This window comes from Carettochelys insculpta, chromosome 17 (genome assembly GCF_033958435.1).
Source record: "Carettochelys insculpta isolate YL-2023 chromosome 17, ASM3395843v1, whole genome shotgun sequence".
NCBI lineage: Eukaryota > Metazoa > Chordata > Testudines > Carettochelyidae > Carettochelys > Carettochelys insculpta.
The window spans coordinates 15,026,172-15,045,896 of NC_134153.1; the positions used below are offsets into that span (position 1 = coordinate 15,026,172).

The window sequence follows — 19,725 nt, forward strand, 5'->3', positions numbered from 1 at the left end:
TATTGTTTTTACTGTGATTTTAGTGACAGGTTCCAGTAATACCTCCGAACTTTACACACCTCCTGAACAGGCATACATACCAAATAAGAAACATAAAAGGGAAAACCCAAAAATGGAGCAAGTTTTAGTGGCACCAGATAGGCTAGTGGAAATACACATAGCATCACTGGTAAGGGAGACCCTCAACTTATTACGTGACATTAAAGCATGTGCACATGTAGTTCCTAAGGTGGCACTGGACTGAACATACATGATTTGGTAGTCAGAACCAAGGAAGCTTTGCTGCCCATAGCCCCACTTATCCAACAACAAATAGAAGAAGATGACAGTGTCCAAAGAGAGGTAGAAACACCATGGTGGGCTATTCCAGATGATGTAATCTTACATCCCATAATGAGAACACTCAGTGTATCCTTAATGGTAATTCAGGGGATAACAGTCATAGCCCCATTTGGAATGTGTTGCTATATGCAAACCACAAAAGCAAACATATGATACAGAATAAAGAATGGAATGGACATAGCTATTAACACTGCCATAGGGTCGAACTATCAATATACGTAATAGAGTAACTATTGCATAACACAAAAAAACAAAACAAAAACAAAACACAAAGAGAGAGAAAGAAAAAGGAAAAGACAGAGAAAACAAGAACCCAGTGATCCTACAAGTGGAAGTTGGAGTATGATTTGTGGGAATGGTAAAACACATACATATAGACTCGTATATATATCCACATAGTCTTCATTTAGTATCACTCGTATATACCTATATATGTTAATCATTTACTAAAAGCTTTGTGGACCCTGTAATTAACCACCTATTGGGAGTCAGAAAAACATATGCAGACTGGAAAGACTGAGTACACTTTACTGATTTACAGAATAAATGGAGTGCCTCCATCCGCATAGATTATGTACAATTGACAGATGCAGGGACATATATGGGGACTTGGTCTAGGGAGTGCAGCATCAGCAGATGTATTGGATTGCTCAGTACTTAGCCCAGCTCTTATTACTCCCACATCCCATACCACTCCTCTGCCAACAGAGTTTCCAACCCTGGCCTACCTCAGGATAATTCTTACACCCTACTGTGGAGTATATGGCAGAAAATATAGGATGGGTATATGTATCACTAAAGCTTGATTTTTTCAGAATGACCATGCAAGAGCAATGCCCACATCAATACAAACTTTGGTATGATTTGGAAATTGAAACACAACTGCAGTTATGGGAAGGTTTTCAAAATGTTTTTCTGAAACCAACAGGGAAAAGAGGTCTAATGGAAACTGCACTGGGTGGCTCCAGCCTTGGCATGTCCATCTGGAATTCAGTATACATTGAAAATAACAAATTAAAATTTAACAGCATTGTTAATGGAACAGGTAAAGCAGTGAAAACAGGAGGAGGTATTATTATTATTATTGAATCAACATGCAATCACAATTGATAACATGCATCTTATTGCTCAAGGATTCACCTGCCCCAGTTCTACCATTTTGCCAATTGTCAACTGACTTCAGAATAATCATAACAAAAAGCAGTCAAGTAGCACTTTAAAGACTAGCAAAGTAGTTTATTAGGTGAGCTTTTGTGGGACAGACCCACTTCTTCAGACCATAGCCAGACCAGAACAGACTCAATATTTAAGGCACAGAGAACCAAAAACAGTAAGCAAGGAGGACAAATCAGAAAAAGATAATCACAGTGAACAAATCAGAGAGTGGAGGGGTGGGGGGGAAGGTCAAGAATTAGGTTGAGCCAAGTATGCAGAAGAGCCCCTATAGTGACTCAGAAAGTTCCCATCATGATTTAAACCATGTGTTAATGTGCCGAATTTGAATATAAAAGCCAGCTCGGCTGTTTCCCTTTCCAGAACGGTGCAATAATTCTTCAATAACACACATAGCTTTAGGTCATTGACAGAATGCCCCATTCCATTAAAATGTTGACTAACTGGTTTGTGGATCTGGAGTGTTTTGATGTCTGTTTTGTGCCCATTGACCCTTTGTCTAACGGAGTTAGAAGTCTGTCCGATATACAAAGCATCTGGGCATTGTTGGCACATGATGGCATATATGATGTTAGTAGAGGAGCATGAGAAAGTGCCCATGATTCTGTGAGTAACCTGGTTAGGTCCAGTGATGATATTTCCAGAGAAGATATGTGGACAAAGCTTGCAGTGGGCTTTGTTGCAGGGAAAGGTTCCAGGACTGTGTCATTGGTAATTGCTTGTGTGACCTCTGGGGACCGAATAATTGAAATAATTAAGGATAGTCTACTGCAAGTGCAGTTGCAAAACTGGCCATGAATATTAGACAGCACAGCTATCCTCAAACAGACACAGAGGCAAGGAGTACATACTGCTTCAAAGATTCTGCACTTTGCCAAATTTAACTAAGTACCAAAACTGGACCATGAGGACAGTAAAACTATGTACCTTGTGATGGCAAAATGGACACAACAACCAGTCAAAGTATACTATTCAAATAGCGTGCGCACTTTGGTAAATGAGACACTCATACAGCATTACCCCATTGTGTGTGTGGTAACTGAAACTGGCATGGAAATTAATCAAACCTGCTACATAAAACAAAGGATGGTGGCTGTATGAGTGCTATGCTACAATTGCTATTAACAACACAAACAGAGGCTATGCTCAATTGGTTCAGAAACAATTAGTCACTGAAGTGGTTTGAATACAAGAAATGATATGTGCATTGGCTTATTCCCACTTCTCAATTTCAGGCCACAACTGTCCTGCAAGTAACACAGGATTCTGTGTCCCAGTAGTTGGAAAAATCCAAATAGGAACCCATGCTTTTTGGCCAACAAGTAGTGTTAACACTGTCACTAACACAATTACTCCTTCACACTTGAACAATTTGCTAATTCAACTTTTCCTTCTGTGGAGCAATTGAAATTGGACATACATGATTTGGTAGCCAGAACCAAGGAAACTTTTGCTGCCCAAAACCCCACTTATCCAACAGCAAAAATAAGTAGAAGACAGTGTCCAAAGAAAGGTGGAAACACCATGGTGGGCTATTCCGGAAGATGCAACCTTACATCCCATAATGAGAACACACAGTGTATTCTTAATGGTAATTCAGGGGATAACAGTCATACCCTTATTTGCAATGTGTTCCTATATGCAAACCACAAAAGCAAACATACAATACAGAATAAAGAAAGGAATGGACATAGCTATTAACACTGCCATAGTTCAACCCTATCAGTATATGTAATAGAATAACTACTGCATAGCACAAAAGCAAAACAAACAACCCCCCGCAACAAAGGCTGTGTCTACACTGGCACAAAACTTTGAAATGGCCATGCAAATGGCCATTCTGAAGATTACTAACGAGGCGCTGAAATGCATATTCAGCGCCTCATCAGCATGCCACCGGCAACAACTCCTCAAAATTGCAGCGTTTCGCTCCCGCTTGTCTCGTCCAGACAGGGGTCCTTTTCAAAAGTACCCCACCAACTTTGAAATCCCCTTATTCTTATGGGCTGATAGGAATAGGGGGATTTTGAAGCTGGCAGGGTCCTCTTGAAAAGGACCTGTCTGGATGAGCCACACGGTTGTGAAATGCAGCAATTTCGAAGAGCCACTGCCAGCAGCATGCTAATGAGGTGCTGAATATGCATTTCAGCACCTCGTTACTAATCTTCAAAATGGCCATTTGCATGGCCATTTCGAAGTTTTGTGCCAGTGTAGATGTAGCCAAAAAGAGAGAAAGAAAAAAGGAAAAAAGAGATAGAGAAAACAATAACCCAGTGGTCCTAAAAGTGGAAGATGCAGTATGATTTGTGGTAATGGTAAAACACATACATATAGACTCATATATATCTGCATAATCTTCATTTAGTATCACTCGTATATATCTATATATGTTAATCATTTACTAAAAGCTGAGTTGGCAGTAGTATAACCTTAGTTTTGTGTCACTCATACATCCACATGTTAATCAGTCACAAAATGGTTAATTAGAGTTAATTATAGTACAGTATTTTCTTACATACTATAATATACTTAGGCAAAATTACGGCTACAGCCCATGTTTTAATTTTTACTGACAAGTCCATTATACACCTTCACATCCCAACAGGACCCCACACAACACATACAGTTCTGGGTCTAACATTCCCAGGCCCACCACAAGGGAGTAAACTACAACTGGCACATAAAATCAGTCCATCAGTTGTATGAGGGAATGTGCAGACTAAGGGACAGAAGGGCACAAATGCAGGAACAGTAAAGAAAGGTGTCCACACAACAATGTTTAGCCCACTGGGTCACCTTCAGTCCATGCATTATGCTTTTCCAGGAAGATGGGTAAACATCTGTAGCCAGACAATGTCTCCGCCATTACAGACCAGTTTTGCCTCCCCTCTAAGGTGCCTCAGAGCACACAGGGCACCAAATAGCAGCAAACAGCACAGTCTTTGATGCCTTTGTAAGGGGGCCCAGATGTGCTGGCTCATCGTGACCCTGAGGAACTGAAAACACAGATAAGAGGGCTAGCAGGCTAACCGTTAACAAAGGGACCTCGAAAACTGCCTCCAGCTGGTACTGATAAGTGATGCATCCACACAGCCATCCCAGGAGAGAAATCCCTGCCCAAGTAAAAGAATGTCCTGTACTCCTAAATTACTTACCCATTTTACTTACAAGTGCAAATTAAGCAGAAATCACCCTTGTAAGAACTGGCATCACAAAGACAGACCAGTGCGATCTGGCACCATAGATAAGAAAGAGAATACATAACCCAAGGGGTATAAAGATGGACCCAGCAGCACTCTGACTCTGAGTGCATCTTCACCAACTACCTGCCGGTTGGGTCAGGTGATTGCCTCCCAAGGTCTGCAACTGGGGACGCCCAACCTCGTATTTGGTCTTTCTGCGGAACTGAGCGACCGATCCTGGCTTGGCTACACTGGTGTCCAGAGACGCAAGGAGGGTAAGAAGCACCCACATTAAGGTCTCCTTTCTCTAGTGCACATATTTGAGAATTAGAGCTCTGTAAGTTGATGTTGTTTGTCTGTAACGTAACCTGTTAACACCTGTACTCTGCTAGCATATAAGAAGTAGACAATCGCCTTTTGTAATCACACGCTTGAAATTGTAGCTTAATAAAACTGTAACTAGTTAAGCATCTGAACCTGACTTTTGCTTCTCTTTGTTACTGTGACACAGCCGGGACAATCAAAAGAACCTTATAGCTATTTGGCTATACTAGCTTGGCCAATGGTGAGAGTGCTGAGAGCCTACTGTAGAGTTGTGCTGCCTCCACGGGGGCAGACTCCTGGGGTGCCCGTCAGTCAATCCTGGCTGCCTGCTGCGAAGGGACAGTTCGTCCTAGCAGTTAAAGTTTCGGGTGTGGAAAGGCTCTTAGTACTACCATTGGGGCACCTGTCATTCAATCATGGCTGCCCGCTGCGAAGGACCTCCCCGCTCTAGCAGTTAAAGACTCGGATGGTAACAAGGGCATAGTGGGTAACTCACCGCATATTACCCGGCCACCGGCTAACAACATCCTCCCAAGAAAAAACAAGAAGTGGGGGAATGTAGTAAGATGGAGCTGGGAGTCAGAATTCCAGCTCTGGTTCTGCCAAACTAACACTAAAAGAATAGTGAATAAGTTAATATTGAACCAGCAATGGAGTTAAGACTCAATGTGGGTCTCAACTGGCGCACAATGCAGGAAAGATGTAAAGAAATTACAGAAGGCCCGGAGAAAAGCAACAAAGATTATTACAACAAACACTCAATTTTACGGACCCTGATTGAGAGGACTTTGTAAATAATGGATGTTCCCCTGTTGTTCCCAAAGTCTGCTGGGGGTCAGTAAAATCTGTAACCCGTCCCTCCCCTGCACCCCCGCAAAAATAAAAAAAGAAAAAGTAAAGGGCTTTATCTCTGTCGTGGCCTGGAGGAGCTACCAACTACTCTGCTGCAGCCACCACACAGTCCTCCCACCAGGGGCACGGGTGTCTGTGGGCAGGGGGTATACACGGGCAGACAGCACTCGCACCCCGCTCTTGATAGGAGGAGCATGTGGCAGCTCCGACAGTGGCTCCTCCAGGCTGCATGGTGGTCCCACCAGCCTGGTCCATCTGCACGCGGCAAGACACTTCTAGCCACGCGCAGGAGGGCTGCTCCAGCCACACTGGCATGGTGGCTCCAGCCACACATGGCGAGGAGCTGTCAGCCACGCAGGGGTCCCTGGCTCCTCCAGCAGCAGCTCTGGTATGTCTGGTATGTTTTTTTTGGGGGTTGGGAGTAGGGACTGGAGATGGGGGGAGGGCCTGGCAGAGGCAATAACCCCTACCATATAACACACCTTTGGGAACAAACAAACAAACCTCCTCTCATAGTGATCCGTTAAATCGAGGGTTTAATATAAAGGTCTAGAAAACATGACTCACAAGGGAAGACCGAAAGAACTTGGTTTGTTTAGTTTGGGAAAGAGAAGACTAAGAAGGGACTTAACAGCTTTCAAGCACCTTAAAGGTTCTTACAAGGAGGAGGGAGAAAAAAAATGTTCTCCTTAACCTCTGATGATGGGACAAGAAGCAAGGGGCTTAAAAGACAGCAAGGGAGGTTTAGTTTGGACATTAGGAAAAACTTCCTGTCAGGGTAGTTAAGAACAGGAATAAATTGCTTAGGCAGGTTGTAGAATCTCCATCTTTGGAGATTTTCAAGAGCAGGTTAGACAAACGTGTCAGTGATGATCTGCACAGACCTGTAGTGCTGGCAGCTTTATGCTAATGAGCAGTCTCAGAATTGCAAATGGTTGCTCATTAGCATAACTGAGCAGCTAATTAGCATAAGGGTCCGGCAACAGTGGGTTTTTTTTTTTTGCTGGCAGAGGAAGAGGAAAAATAAAGGTGGAATAACTGAAGGCAGAATAAAGATACAAAAGATGGAGAGAATAGGGTGTCACAGCAATGACACTGAGATGACGGGAAGAGAGATATGAAGAGAATCAGAGAAATAAGACAAGTGTAATTAACTAGAGACAACACAGAGCTAGTTAACTGAAAGGCTTTCTGGAATAACTACCCTTCTTAGACCTTTCCCCTGAGTAGACAGGTGCAGAAATAGAGGTATTTGGCACACAAAGAATAGTTACCCAGTTAATTATATAAAATCCACAATCTCCCCCTCATACTGTCTTCAATCACCTCTTTGCTACAATAAAATTAACTGAAAGAAAAAACAAGGCTAACAGGACTACAGTATGGGGGGGGCCTGGTGGGGGCAGTAAACCCTATCATATAACACACCTTTGGGAACTAACAAACTAACCTCCTCTCATATTGATCCGTTAAATCAAGGGTTTAATATAAAGGTCTAGAAAACATGACTCACAAGGGAAGACCAAAAGAACTGCGTGCTTTTAACATGTAATTAACTAGGCTTAATAAATCAAATACCGAGCAATGTTATTGTTTAAAATAGCAATTATGAAAGATTAAGTCCATTTTAAAAGGCACTGCAGTGTGAAAAGGGCAAACTATTTGCAAGCTGCTTCACCACTCAGAAATAAAGAAACAGGATCTCATTAGATAGTAACCACCTCAGTAAATTCTGTGTAAGAGCGCCAGCCAGTACTACTAACTGAAGTTGAGTATGTCCCCTAGAAAAGTATGTTCAAGCCAGTACATGACACAGAGCCATCCTTTAAAAATAGTGAAGGTGAAGTAGACTTATACAATTGAATCAATTCATTTTAGTGTACACCAGAGAATGGCCAGTACCAGATCCTTCAAAGAAATGTATAAGATACCTCACAATAGTAGTTAATTATGAAATAAACGCCCAATAGGGGGATTTTTTCCCTAATCCCAAACAACTACTGGTCATTTTATGCCCAAGGCACGAAGGTGTTTATGGATTTTTAAAAATTCTGTAACATAATTCTGTACATTTATTAGCTATAAAAATGTTACTGCTTTTTTGAAATTTAAACTCTTAGCCTCACTGTTTGGCAGTAATTTCCACAGGTCAATTATGAGTTATGTAACAGCGGCCGTGTCTACACTAGCCAAAAACTTCGAAATGGCCATGCAAATGGCCATTTCGAAGTTTACTAATGAAGCGCTGAAATACATATTCAGCGCCTCATTAGCATGCGGGCAGCCGCAGCACTTCAAAATTGACGCGGCTCGCCCAGACGGGGCTCCTTTTCGAAAGGACCCCAGCTACTTCGAAATCCCATTGGAATAAGAGGATTTGAAAGCACCCGGGGTCCTTTCGAAAAGGAGTCCCGTCTGGATGAGCCGCGCGGCGGTGAACTGCGTCAATTTTGAAGTGCCATGGCCGCCCGCATGCGAATGAGGCGCTGAATATGTATTTCAGCGCTTCATTAGTAAACTTCGAAATGGCCATTTGCATGGCCATTTCAAAGTTTTTGGCTAGTGTAGACGTAGCCAGTATGTTCTTTTCTTTTACAAATATGTTGCCTTTCAATTTTAAAAGGAGCACCTAATTAAAGCTCACTATTTTGCATTCTAAAGTTCAATCACAGCACATTTTTCAAACATATGCACAATATTTTCTACCCTAGAGTCTATCCTCTCACAAGAAACACAATTCAAGTGTTAAAATGTTAGTTTTCATTTGTAATTACCCAATTTGTAAACTGAACCACGAGGGCTGCACACGAATTTAACCCTTTTATTTTGAAAATCTGGACTATAAGGTCTAAGCCACTTTTTTTCTTTTATTTAATTTTTAATAGGTTTATTTTTCTCAACCAAGACATTTTAACAATAAAAATAAGCAACAAATGGCAAATCTTCAGCAAGTAAAACAAAACGTTTTTCTTGAACTGAAATTAAAAGACTCAAGTGCCCAGGAAAAATAATAAAATGAACAAAACACTTGTTTTTGGAGACTAGATCTCGCAAAACCAAACTAACTTTAAGAATAAAGATTTTAAGATGTGCACTTGAAAGCATTTTTCCAAAACAATAAAAAATGGATTACTATACAAAGGCTGTATCCAGACTAGCCCCCAACTTTGAAGGGGGTATGGTAATTAGGGTGTTGGGACATTACTAATGAAGTGCTGCGGTGCATATGCAGCACTTCATCAGGCTAAATCTCCCTGCCACAACTTCAAAGTGTGAAACTTCCAAGTGCCAGCTTGCATGTAGCCGCGGATACTTCGAAGTGCCTGTGCTCCTTCGAAGTGCCTTTACTCCTCAAGTAAAGGGATTTCAAAGGAGCGTGGGCACTTCAAAGTACCCGTGGCTGACCCGTGGCTACACGCAAGCCAGCACTTCGAGGTTTCACGCTTCAAAGCTGCTGCAGGGGAGATTTAGCCTAATGAATTGCTGCATATGCACCGCAGCACTTCATTAGTAATCTCCCAACAGCCTAATTACCATACTCCCTTCAAAGTTGGGGGCTAGTCTAGACACAGCCACAATGTTGTTAAAAGGCTATGAAAAATTATTTTCAGGCTACTAGAAAAGTAAAACCTTTGAGTTTTGCACATGCAACATAAATTTGTATGTGCAGCTGTTCAAATTTTTGTGTGAAGTATGTGTGTCTAGCATAGAATGGCTATTTATCTACACATCCAAGCTATTGTCTCATTTACTCCCAGGTTTTACGACAAAAACAAGATTTAAAGATTAAACTTACCCTGTGACAAACTTCTGTTTTAATCTCTTTAAGAGCACGTTCAGAAAACACACAGCCACAGTTTCGCAAAAAACAAAACCTTGAGGAAAAAACGAAAATTGTCATTTGATACAAACATTTTAGAAAATTTAGTTTACCAGTAAGACATTTCATACATGTGTAGTAAATAAACTAAACCAACTTGGCAGACTGCAACAAGTAATCTACCTAGGATCATTTGTGTGCCACCTTGTGTGTAATCAAGAGAAACACAAGTATGATATAGCTAATTTGCATTAATTATTGCAAATGTCATTTTATTTGAAAAATTTGTTTGAGAAGCAGATTAAACCAAATGACCATTTTTTTTTTAAATTATGAACCTAAGTAAAATGTAGAGTTCTAGAAAGGTTTAGTTAAATTTATAATTCCTACAGTAATTCAATTTTCTCGTGGTTGACAAATTTTTTTGGAGTTAAACCACATAATTCTTTCCTTTACATCGTCCAAAATAACCATTTCACCATGCATAAATACACAAAATAACAAAGTTTCTGCTCACTACCAACTGAGCAGTATTGCAAATGGGATCTACACTCTTAACATCATATTTGTGGCTTGAGTGATTTTACCCAAACTTCTGGAGACACTCCAGAAGATAATGGGACACCTCAAAACGTACCACAAAAAAGGAAATAGAATACAGTGTGTCACGGATCTGTTAATGGTTCCGTGTATGGTTTATATGTTCGGGAAAAGACTTTTTTTCCCCCACAAAACATGATATGGAGAAAGAAATCCACTGAGATTCAAAGTAACATTAAGTAAGAGTCATCCTGCATCTTGAAATATTTGTTGACATTAAAAGGAAGATGACAAAACCTTCGTGAACACACAAATGAGCTATTCGACATTCAACTGTCTCACTGTTAGCTCCTCAATATAGCACGACTTAAAACGGATTCTTGGAATGAATAAGCATTAGAGAAGACTTTTTTTCTTGCCTGGGATAATTATTTTGAGAAGTAGAATATTAGCTCATTTATCTTCAAAAAGAGAACAGGTAAGGACATATTGAACAGAATTTGGTAGACTTCCCCTGTAACTTCAGGCTTCTCAATATTACATTCCTCCAAGATAACGTGTGACAACTAAGAGCTCCCTGGGACTCACCCTACACCACTGAAGTTAACAGTTTTGCAACAGACTTTCAGCAGGAGAGGGACTAGAGCCCCATAATGGAATACGACAATTTGCTCCTGTTCAGGATCTGCCCTCCCAATATTTTATATAGTTCTACGTACAATCCAGTTAAAGTTACATGCAGAATACTAACCGATGCCGTCCATTCATTTCTAAGCCCACCACAGGGCAAATGAAGCGTGCACACTGAATGTCATCATATTTATCACCTTTTGTGTTCCCTTTATCACCATCCCAAGCTGGATTATCTGCAAGGTTCAGCTCTGTTACATTCTGAAAAAGACAAATATAACTTCTTAAGTTATTTTCTAATGTTGGCTGAGACATGTTGAAGTGCTGATATTCTTAAAGATACATTTTCATTAATAGCTTATTATATGAAGAAATGATGAAATTCAACAAAGACAAGTGCAATATATTACAATTAAAAGAAAAAAAAAATCGAAAGACAACTACAAAATAAGGAATAACTCGCTTTGTGTGGGGCCCCTATGGCAAGAGCCCTGGGTAACTGCCCTGCATGCTACCCTGTAATGCGAGATCTGCACTTGTAAACACTATCATCCACCGAAACCTGTTCCATGTACACAGCCAGGGCTGCAAGCTACAGGTTAAGAAACACTTGAGCTACATGAGTTGAATACCTAACAGGAAACCTCTGAGTATCCCCAGAGTAACCATCCCCTGTCCACTAGATGGTTTGGCGTGATTGCTCCAGATCCCATGTTTTGGGGGCTGGGGGGCGGCCCTGCGGTGGTCATCTAACCCTTCCTTTGGACTGGAGCCACATGGCCCAGGGGCCTAGCATGGTGCAACAGCTGGTGTTGGCCCTCTCCGCTCACTGCAACAGTGTGAACTGAAATGACAGCATCGCCGAACTCCAACCCTGCTGCTGCGACAACAGGAAACAGAGCACTCCAGCCCCAGTGCACTCTGTTTCCCAATGCTGCTGCAAAGTGAAACACAGTGGGCTTGAAGAGGGAGCTGGGGTGGAACAGAGCTGGCTCCCGCTGCCGTGGTGAGTGGGGGGAATGGGGAGAACCCTTGCGCAGCTCAGTGGCAGGCCCCACCCTCTGGTGATTCCCTGACTCGTGTCCTTTGGAGGAGGGGCTTTGGTCAAGGAGGTGGAGTAGGGGCTGTAAGGGGTAAGGCAGAGTCAGCAGAGGTGGGGCTTGGGGGAAGGGGTGAAGTAGAATGGGACAGAGGCAGGGCAGGGAAGGGCCTGCGGCAGTGGGTTGTCTTTGTCCCCATGCCTGGGGCACTGGGGGTGGGGGTTGCCCCTTGCCCTGTACCCTCCTAAGGAAGGTGCTGCCCAAAGGTACACGTACCCCTCCTTGAGAACCACTGGAACAGAAGAAAGCTACTGAAACATGCTCCATTTATTCAGACCAGGTACTGACATTGGCTGCATTGCAAACTGAGAATGTGGACATCAGTCAAAGGCATGTGCACCTCTGCCGTACATTTTCTCGTACTAGCAGATATACCCGGAGTTGCTTGCAGTAGATACGCTGATCCCTGAATCACACGAAAGACTGAGGCCACCTAAAAACGTTAGGGTGATCACTTGTCTGCAAACTCTCCAGACCGAGCTGGGACAGAACTCAGAAGTACTTACTCTGAGGATATGACACTACTGCAGGCTTCTTTCGGTGGTGTGTAAAAGCGCACAGCTACAGAGCAGTATAGTGCAGTTATAAACAGGAAGCACAGCATAGGCAAGGAGAACACAGACATGCCTGAAAGGGGTGGGTACTTCTGCAAACAGAAGCCCTATGTGCTCTTTACTCCCCTAAGCTATGTCTCCCTAGCTCTACTGCAGTTTTCCTCATGGTAGCATCCCGCTGCTGGAATCTTTCATGGGAGAAAGGAACTTTTCCCCTCCATGGTGAGGAGCATTGGTGGGGGAGGGATTAGGGAAAGATTCAGCATTTCACCTCTGCCTCCTCCCTGCCAGCCCCTTTCCTCACCACAGATAACAATTCCAACAGTTCCAGACTCTGCCATCTCTCTACTACTGGAGCCCATCTTTGCTGCCTCTCTACTCAGATACACCATGCTATGGGAGCAACCTGCCCTTCACTCTGACTCCTAGCTATGCACACAGTAAATGCACCTGCCATGGCTGTGTAGTATAGGCACAGAAGAAGAGCCCAGATCCCCATTATTTACAGAATCCTGACTGGTCTACACTAGAAAATTAGATCAGCCCAGCTACGTTATGCTGTTTTCAATTAGGCTATGTCTACATTACATGATAAAGTCAATTTTAAGTCAGTTAGCTCAATTTTACAATGTCACTGTCTTTACTGTGAATGCCATTAGGTTGATTTTAGAGAGCACTAAATTCAATATTATTACACCCAAAAAGCAAGTTGATGTAGTGCCAAGTTCAAATTTAAAAGGTCAAATTAGTTCTAGTGTGGAAATGCCATTTCTTTAAATCAACATTATTAGCTTCCAGAGGTGTGCTGTATGTATTCCACAATGCCTCACAGTTGTCTGCTCTGTCCACTTGCATCTCCGCTGCTCTCCAGGTACAAAGGAAGGTGGTAACAAGAAGCCCACAAATTTGAATTCATCACCAGGAAGCCCAGGAAATTGAAGGGGCACCCAGGAGCCTGAATTAATTTCCAGCCATCGCATTAGTAGCCATTGCATCACATTGGTAGCCACCTCTTGCCATCATGAGTACTCAGGCTTCTGATCCGAGTTCTCAGGGTCACAAGAGAGCTTCAGCATGGTCCCATAATGAGATCATGGATCTTCTTCCTGTTTGGGGAGAGGAGTTAGTGGCAGGCAGACTTCAATCCTTCAAGCGAAATGTGGACATTTATGAAAAGATTTTGCATGGGATGATTGGCAGAGGTTACTCCCAGGATGCTCACCAATGCCGAGTGAAGATGAAAGAACTCCGCAAGGCTTATCATAAAGTATGAGAAGCCAACGGGCAATCCAAGTCATTCGCAAAGATGTGCGGGTATTATGAACTGATGGATGTGATTCTTGGGAGGTACCTGACCATGTTGCTGATTTTACTTGGGACTCTTCAGAAAGCCCTGTTCTGGAGTTTGGGGTAAGGCAAAAGGAGCAGAACCTAGTGGGGGAGCAAGAGGAAGAGGCCAATGGAGAGAACAAGGGCAACCAGCAGAGGCCCAAGGAAGCTGTTCCCAACAGCCCAGAGCTCTTCACCCTCATCCTCAAGCTGGTTCCCTCTACTCCGATCCCCAGCTGTTCTGGTGAGTATTTATTCTGAATGCTACGAGGATGTCACAGCTGGGTTTAGGTATAGGTTTTCTAAGGATCTACGCCCCTCAGGACAGTGTGTTAATATTGTGGGGGATGGAGCCGTTATTCTTTTTGGAGATCTCCTCATCCAGGTACTCTTGTATTTTTCCACAAGGTTTTTGGGCAGTACTGACTGATTGTGGCTTCCATGATAGCACACCTTGCCACGCTAAGCAACCAGACAGCGATCTCATATAATGGTGCCACAAAAGCATTCTGGCAAAATTTCCAGGCTTGTACTCATACAGGATGAGCATCTCTTCTTTTTCGTTACCAGTTATTCTTAGGAGGATGATGTCTTCTTTGGTGAGTTACAGAAATATGGGAATTTGGATCAGATTTATACACAGTGCTTCCCATCTGTTTAAATCTCCCTAGACTGCATTGCTGCGGAGACTGCAGGTGCTCTGTCTCCCCACCTCCGCATAGCTGGCAGGCTCTCCTGGCCATCTCCTCCCCTACCACACTGCTGGCTTGATCCAGAGCCACTGAGAAATGCTTTTCCTCTGCCATGCAGCTGGAAAACTTCCCTCCATTTTCTTTGCACTTTATGCAAATCACTCCCCACCCAACCAGTCATGGAGCTGGAGCTGAACCCTCCCCCTCAACATGCAGCTTACAGGCTCTGCAAACCCTACTCTTGGACACTGGCATGTCCACTGCGGGTTTCCCCTGCTTTAAATGGCCTTTTCCCTGATGAGGATTGCTCTGGGGACCACTGAGAAAACTATTTCCCCTGCCATTGTCTGGAAAACTCTCCTCCTACCTTTCTTTACACAGAACCCTCTCCACCCACCCAGACAGCCGTCTATGTGGCTGCAATCGAAACCTTCCCCCTCGCCACATGGCAGCTGGGCTCTGTGGACCCCGCTCCTGGACACTGGCATGTCCAGTGCAGGCAGGTTTTCCTTGCAAACGATTGCTTTAGGGACTGACGAGAAATTTTTCTCTCCTGTTCCCAGACACCACCCAGATTCCCCTGCTGTAATCACCGGCTCTTCTCTTCTCCCTCCACCCTCAGTAAAGCACAAAATAGCTTACCATGTCCACAATGAAATGGTCCGCATAAGTGATGGCTTGTCCAATAATGGAGTGTGATTCCATGTCATCTTTAAGAAGCCAAAAGTGGCTTTGGAAAAGAAGTTTCACTGATTGTAAAGACACAGACCCATTCATTCTATGGGTAAATGCTTTGTGTGAATTGTATCTCAATTTTGACCTTCACTTTTCAGCAGGGATCTTCAGCGTGAGAGACAGGACAAGGAAGTGCAAAAGGTCCAAGAAAGACCTTATCCTTCAGCAGATGGAGCGGGCTGACACAACAGCCGCTGCTAACCAGAGGGCCACAGAACAGTGGTGGCAGAGTGTTCTGGAGTTCAGGAGAGAGGAATTGGCACACCTGAGACAGGACATGGCACAGCTCCTCATGGCTGTGAGAGAGGAAACCAAGGTCCTGAGCTCCATATTGGAGCAGCAGAGAGACTTCCTATGCAGCATTCAGTTTGCAGGCTCCGTTTCCTGCTGCCCAGGCTCCAGATCACCCACCCCTCTTCGTCATGGTCCCTGAATGGAGGGAGGGAGGGCGGGTAAGGACAGTCTTCAGCTCCACCCCCAAGATCTCTACCCACCTCGAAAGGTTATTCCACCACCCTTGACCCTCCTTCTCCCAGCCACTTAAGCCTTTCCACGCCAAATAAACATATTCTTTTTATGACAACCACATCTGACTTCTTGGTTCACATGCGTGGTCAAGTGGGGTGCAAAAATCTTTGCAGGTAGTTTGGCAGAGGGACCAGGGCAGGGGTGAAGAGGGCTGATACCACAGCTGCCTGCTGGTATGCAAAGGTTCACAGAAAAATCACAGCCGAGGGACCCAGGTGGTAGCAGGGATTGCAAAAGCCAATGGGACTGATGAAGCCCTGGAGGCACAGCCCAGAACCCAGGAAAGGGGACTGGTGGGTTGTCAGTGGTGCCAGCCCCTGGAGATGGGGAAGCGGCCCCCCTCCATCCTGCAGCCTGTTTGGTGGGGCACTCTATTGTCTGGCCAGGCTCTGGGTGCTTCCCCCAGGCTCCAATGCCCCTTCAGCCTACATGCTGTCTTGGGGAGTGGGGAACCAGGCTTTGGGGACTGCCCTTCTCTCCTGCAGACTCCCCATCATCGCCTGTACATTGTTGAAGTGAAGGCAAGGCTCTGGGGGCTGACTCAGCCTCCATTTGCCCTCATTCTGCTGGGGGATGGGGAGAGAAGACTCTTGAAGATGCCCCCAACCTCCAGGAGGCTCCCTCTCCCCCACAACCTACAGGCTGTGTGGGGCGGGGCTAGGGTAGGACAGGCTCCAGAGGTCACCCAACCCTTCATCAGCCACTCCATGGCCTACAGGCTGTATGGGAATGGGCGAGGCTCTAGATATCCCGCATAGCCTGCAGGTTGTCTAGGGAGGGGCCAGACCCCAGGGGTTGCCTCCCCCAGCCTATCTGAACGGGTCCAGGCTCCAGGAGATGCCCCCCCTCCAGCTGGCCTCTCCATGGTCAGCAGGCTGTCTGGAAGGGAGCAGCATTGGTGGGATGCTCCCCTCCAGCTACCTTCCATGGTTCGCAGGCTGTCTGGATAGGCCAGGTTCCAGGCTGCCCCACTCTGCAACTGTCCATCCCCTCTTTCAGCAGCCTCCCTGCAGACTGCAGGTTGTCTGGATAGAGCCATGTTCTGGCGGCTGCCCCCAGCAACCCTTACTGGTGGCTGTCTGGGCGAGGCCAGGCTGCAGGGAGCTGCCCCTTCTGTACCCCCCCATCCAACTATATCCCAGTGATCTGCTGGCTGTTGGGGATGAGGGGACTATCCCCTGAAGGCCGTTTGACAGGGAGCAGGATGCAGGGGGCTGCCCCTTCTCCAGCTGGTTGCCTTCCAGCTACCTCCCCATGGCCTTCAGGCTGTCTGGGTGGGACAAAGTTCTGGGGACTGCTCCTGTCCTCCAGCATACCACACATGGTCCACAGGCTGTCAGGGGGTTGCTCCCTCTTTAGTAGCCCCCTCTGCAGCCGGTACACTCTCCATGGGGGAAAGGCTCTGGGTTTGGGGCATGAAAAATACTTACACAGTCTTTGTTGCAGGCAATATGGTGGAGGCCCAGCCCTGCTGGCCCCTCTCTTGGTGCTGCAGCTGCCCCCAGTGGCCACTCTCATATACATACATATACATATATATGTTGAAAAAAGGAAGAGATATGCTGCTATATAGTTGCAGTGTCTCCAATATTGCACACAACTGCTACCCAAATATCAGACTGTCTAAGAATGACATGCTAAATTTATATTTTGAATAGGAAAAAGTGCCAGAACAAAATTTAAAAATTAAGTTGTTAATTGGCTGCCTTTTAGAATTGAATTTAAATTTAGCATACTCCTACCTTAATGTTCTTGATGTGTGATGCAGCTTGCACATGAGATTTATCAGATGACTTGTTCAATAAAAATTCAATAACAGCATCTTTGTTATACAGCCTACAACACAAATTTGTAGTCAACATTTTGTGACCCAATATATTCAAAAATTAGTATATTTGTCAAGAAAGCTAAAGAAAAAAGCAATCATACCTGCCCAGCTCACAGGCTACAATCGGTCTCCTTAATTTTTCTTGGCTGAGTGTGCAGTAGTACCACTGTGCTATTAGTTCTGCATTTTTGTCAACCTGAAGGAGATAAAAATATTAGTTTAGCATTCAGTTCAGACGTAGATGTTTTTCTCCTGGCAGATTTGTCATTCAAATCTTTACATATGAAACCAACACCCACACCCTAAAAAACAACAAGCAGCCATTCTCTGGGATCAAATTAACCTGATAAAATGCTTTTTCAAAACTCTTCCGTGAAGATTCTACATATCTGCTAGATTAGACTTTGATTTAGTGTTCTAGAAAACAAGTGTTTTGCCTATGTCTGACTTGGGGCCCAATCCTGCCAACCCTTAATCATGCAAGTAGCCCCGCTGACTTCAGAAGGGTTCCTGATAGGTATAAGTGTTCACCTATTTGTGTTACCACTGCAGGATCACAATTTTAGATTATAAAATCAACTAGGAAGGTACAAGGATAGACAGCAGGTAGAGTGTCACCTAGTGTAGTGGTTTTCAATCTGTTGCCTGTAAATCTCTGGTGCTCTGCAGATTATGTCTGATGGGTCTGTGAAAGCCTGTTATTAACACAGAAGAGCAATTGTTGATGTCTAGTCAACAGACTATGTCCAACACGTCAGAAGGGGTTTATACTTTTATTTGAATTTTTTAAGGGTTTACAAATTTTTAAAAAAGTTGAAACCCATTGTTCTAGCAGTTCCCACCCATTTCACTGGGGCCCTTCCTTGGGATGGACTGGGGAAGTTTCTTCTTAACTGGGACTTACATCCCACAAGCCAAAAAGTATGTAAAGCAATCACTGTTCCCTCTAATCTCTTCCACCTATGTGTGGAATAAATGTTTGTTATGTGCACCAAGGCATGTGCAGATGTGTACTACCAGAAGAAATACAGGCTGACGCCTCTGGATGCTGTGGGTACCCTGCCTAACAGCCAAGCAGCATTTGAATCTCTCCTAGATGGCCACCTAAGCACTCAGCTTACAGAGAACATTGAATGTAACCACAGCTAGCCACATTGAAACAACCCTTGTAGACTCTTCCTCAGCCGCTAGCTATCACCACACCGCAGCAATGAGCAGCAGGCAAGCTCCATGCTATGCTGCAAGTGGTGCTCTCCACCCCTTTTACGGGCATGAAGTTGAGCCCTTCATACAGGGCGATGTGAGCCTTTGTCAGTGTCTAATGGGGAGCTATTACTCTGACAAAGGCTCACATCACCCTGCCTGATCTGACTTGTTTTTTCATCTTTTGATAAGTACTGTTGATACTGAACCATTTCCACCTTGTTGAATAGACCTTGTCAGCTCTGGCCCTCCTTCTTGCTGGGACCCCACTCTTTAAATTCCCCTCTGAAACCATCCCCCCCCCACTCATGCATCTGATGAAGCAGGTCTTTGCCCACAAAAGCTTATGCTCCAAAATATCTGTTAGTCTATAAGGTGCCACAAGACTTCTTGTTGTTCTCGAAGCTACAGACTAACATGGCTACCTCTCTGATTCCTGTAACAAGCAGCCACAAAAAGCTGCGTCTCGGTCCGTGTCCCAGAAAGACCTAACCTCCCCGCACCCAAACCGGCAGACACGCTGTAAGAACAGCCTAACGCTGCTCCCCGGAGGGCTGTGGGAGATTCCCGGTGGGGGAGGGTGTCTTCATCAGCTCCGATACTCAGGGCTGTCACCCTAAGAGTCATTGAAACGACGTCAGCGAGGATGTTCCGCTGTTTTACGAGGGGAGTCCGCCGGCCTTCTATTTAAACCTGGATGCAGCCCAGCTCCCCTCACTGCCCAGGCGTGTCACCCCCGGGGCCCCACGGACCGGCCCAGCCGTGGCGCCCGGGAACACCCTCCTACCTTCTCGACCTTACGAGGCCCTTTCACTAATTCATGTCGCTTGGGGATGGTCCCCCCGTCGCAACCCATAGCTCCCCTCCAAGCTTCACTTCCGCGTTGTCGCCTT

The 19,725-nt window shown here is 44.7% G+C and overlaps 1 protein-coding gene across 2 annotated transcripts in view; it reads right to left on the reverse strand.

Moving 5' to 3' along the window:
• The window catches only part of RTF2 (replication termination factor 2), an 83,152-nt gene extending 63,427 nt beyond the window's left edge, over nucleotides 1–19,725 (reverse strand). For both annotated transcript variants that reach the window (XM_075011429.1, XM_075011428.1), the window contains exons 1-5: nucleotides 19,620–19,725; nucleotides 17,731–17,825; nucleotides 17,544–17,637; nucleotides 10,985–11,124; nucleotides 9,670–9,748 (exon numbers count right to left, since the gene is read on the reverse strand). In XM_075011429.1, the coding sequence (XP_074867530.1) occupies nucleotides 9,670–9,748; nucleotides 10,985–11,124; nucleotides 17,544–17,637; nucleotides 17,731–17,825; nucleotides 19,620–19,688 (477 nt within the window). In that variant the 5' untranslated portion in view covers nucleotides 19,689–19,725. The remainder of the gene's footprint in view (nucleotides 1–9,669; nucleotides 9,749–10,984; nucleotides 11,125–17,543; nucleotides 17,638–17,730; nucleotides 17,826–19,619) is intronic.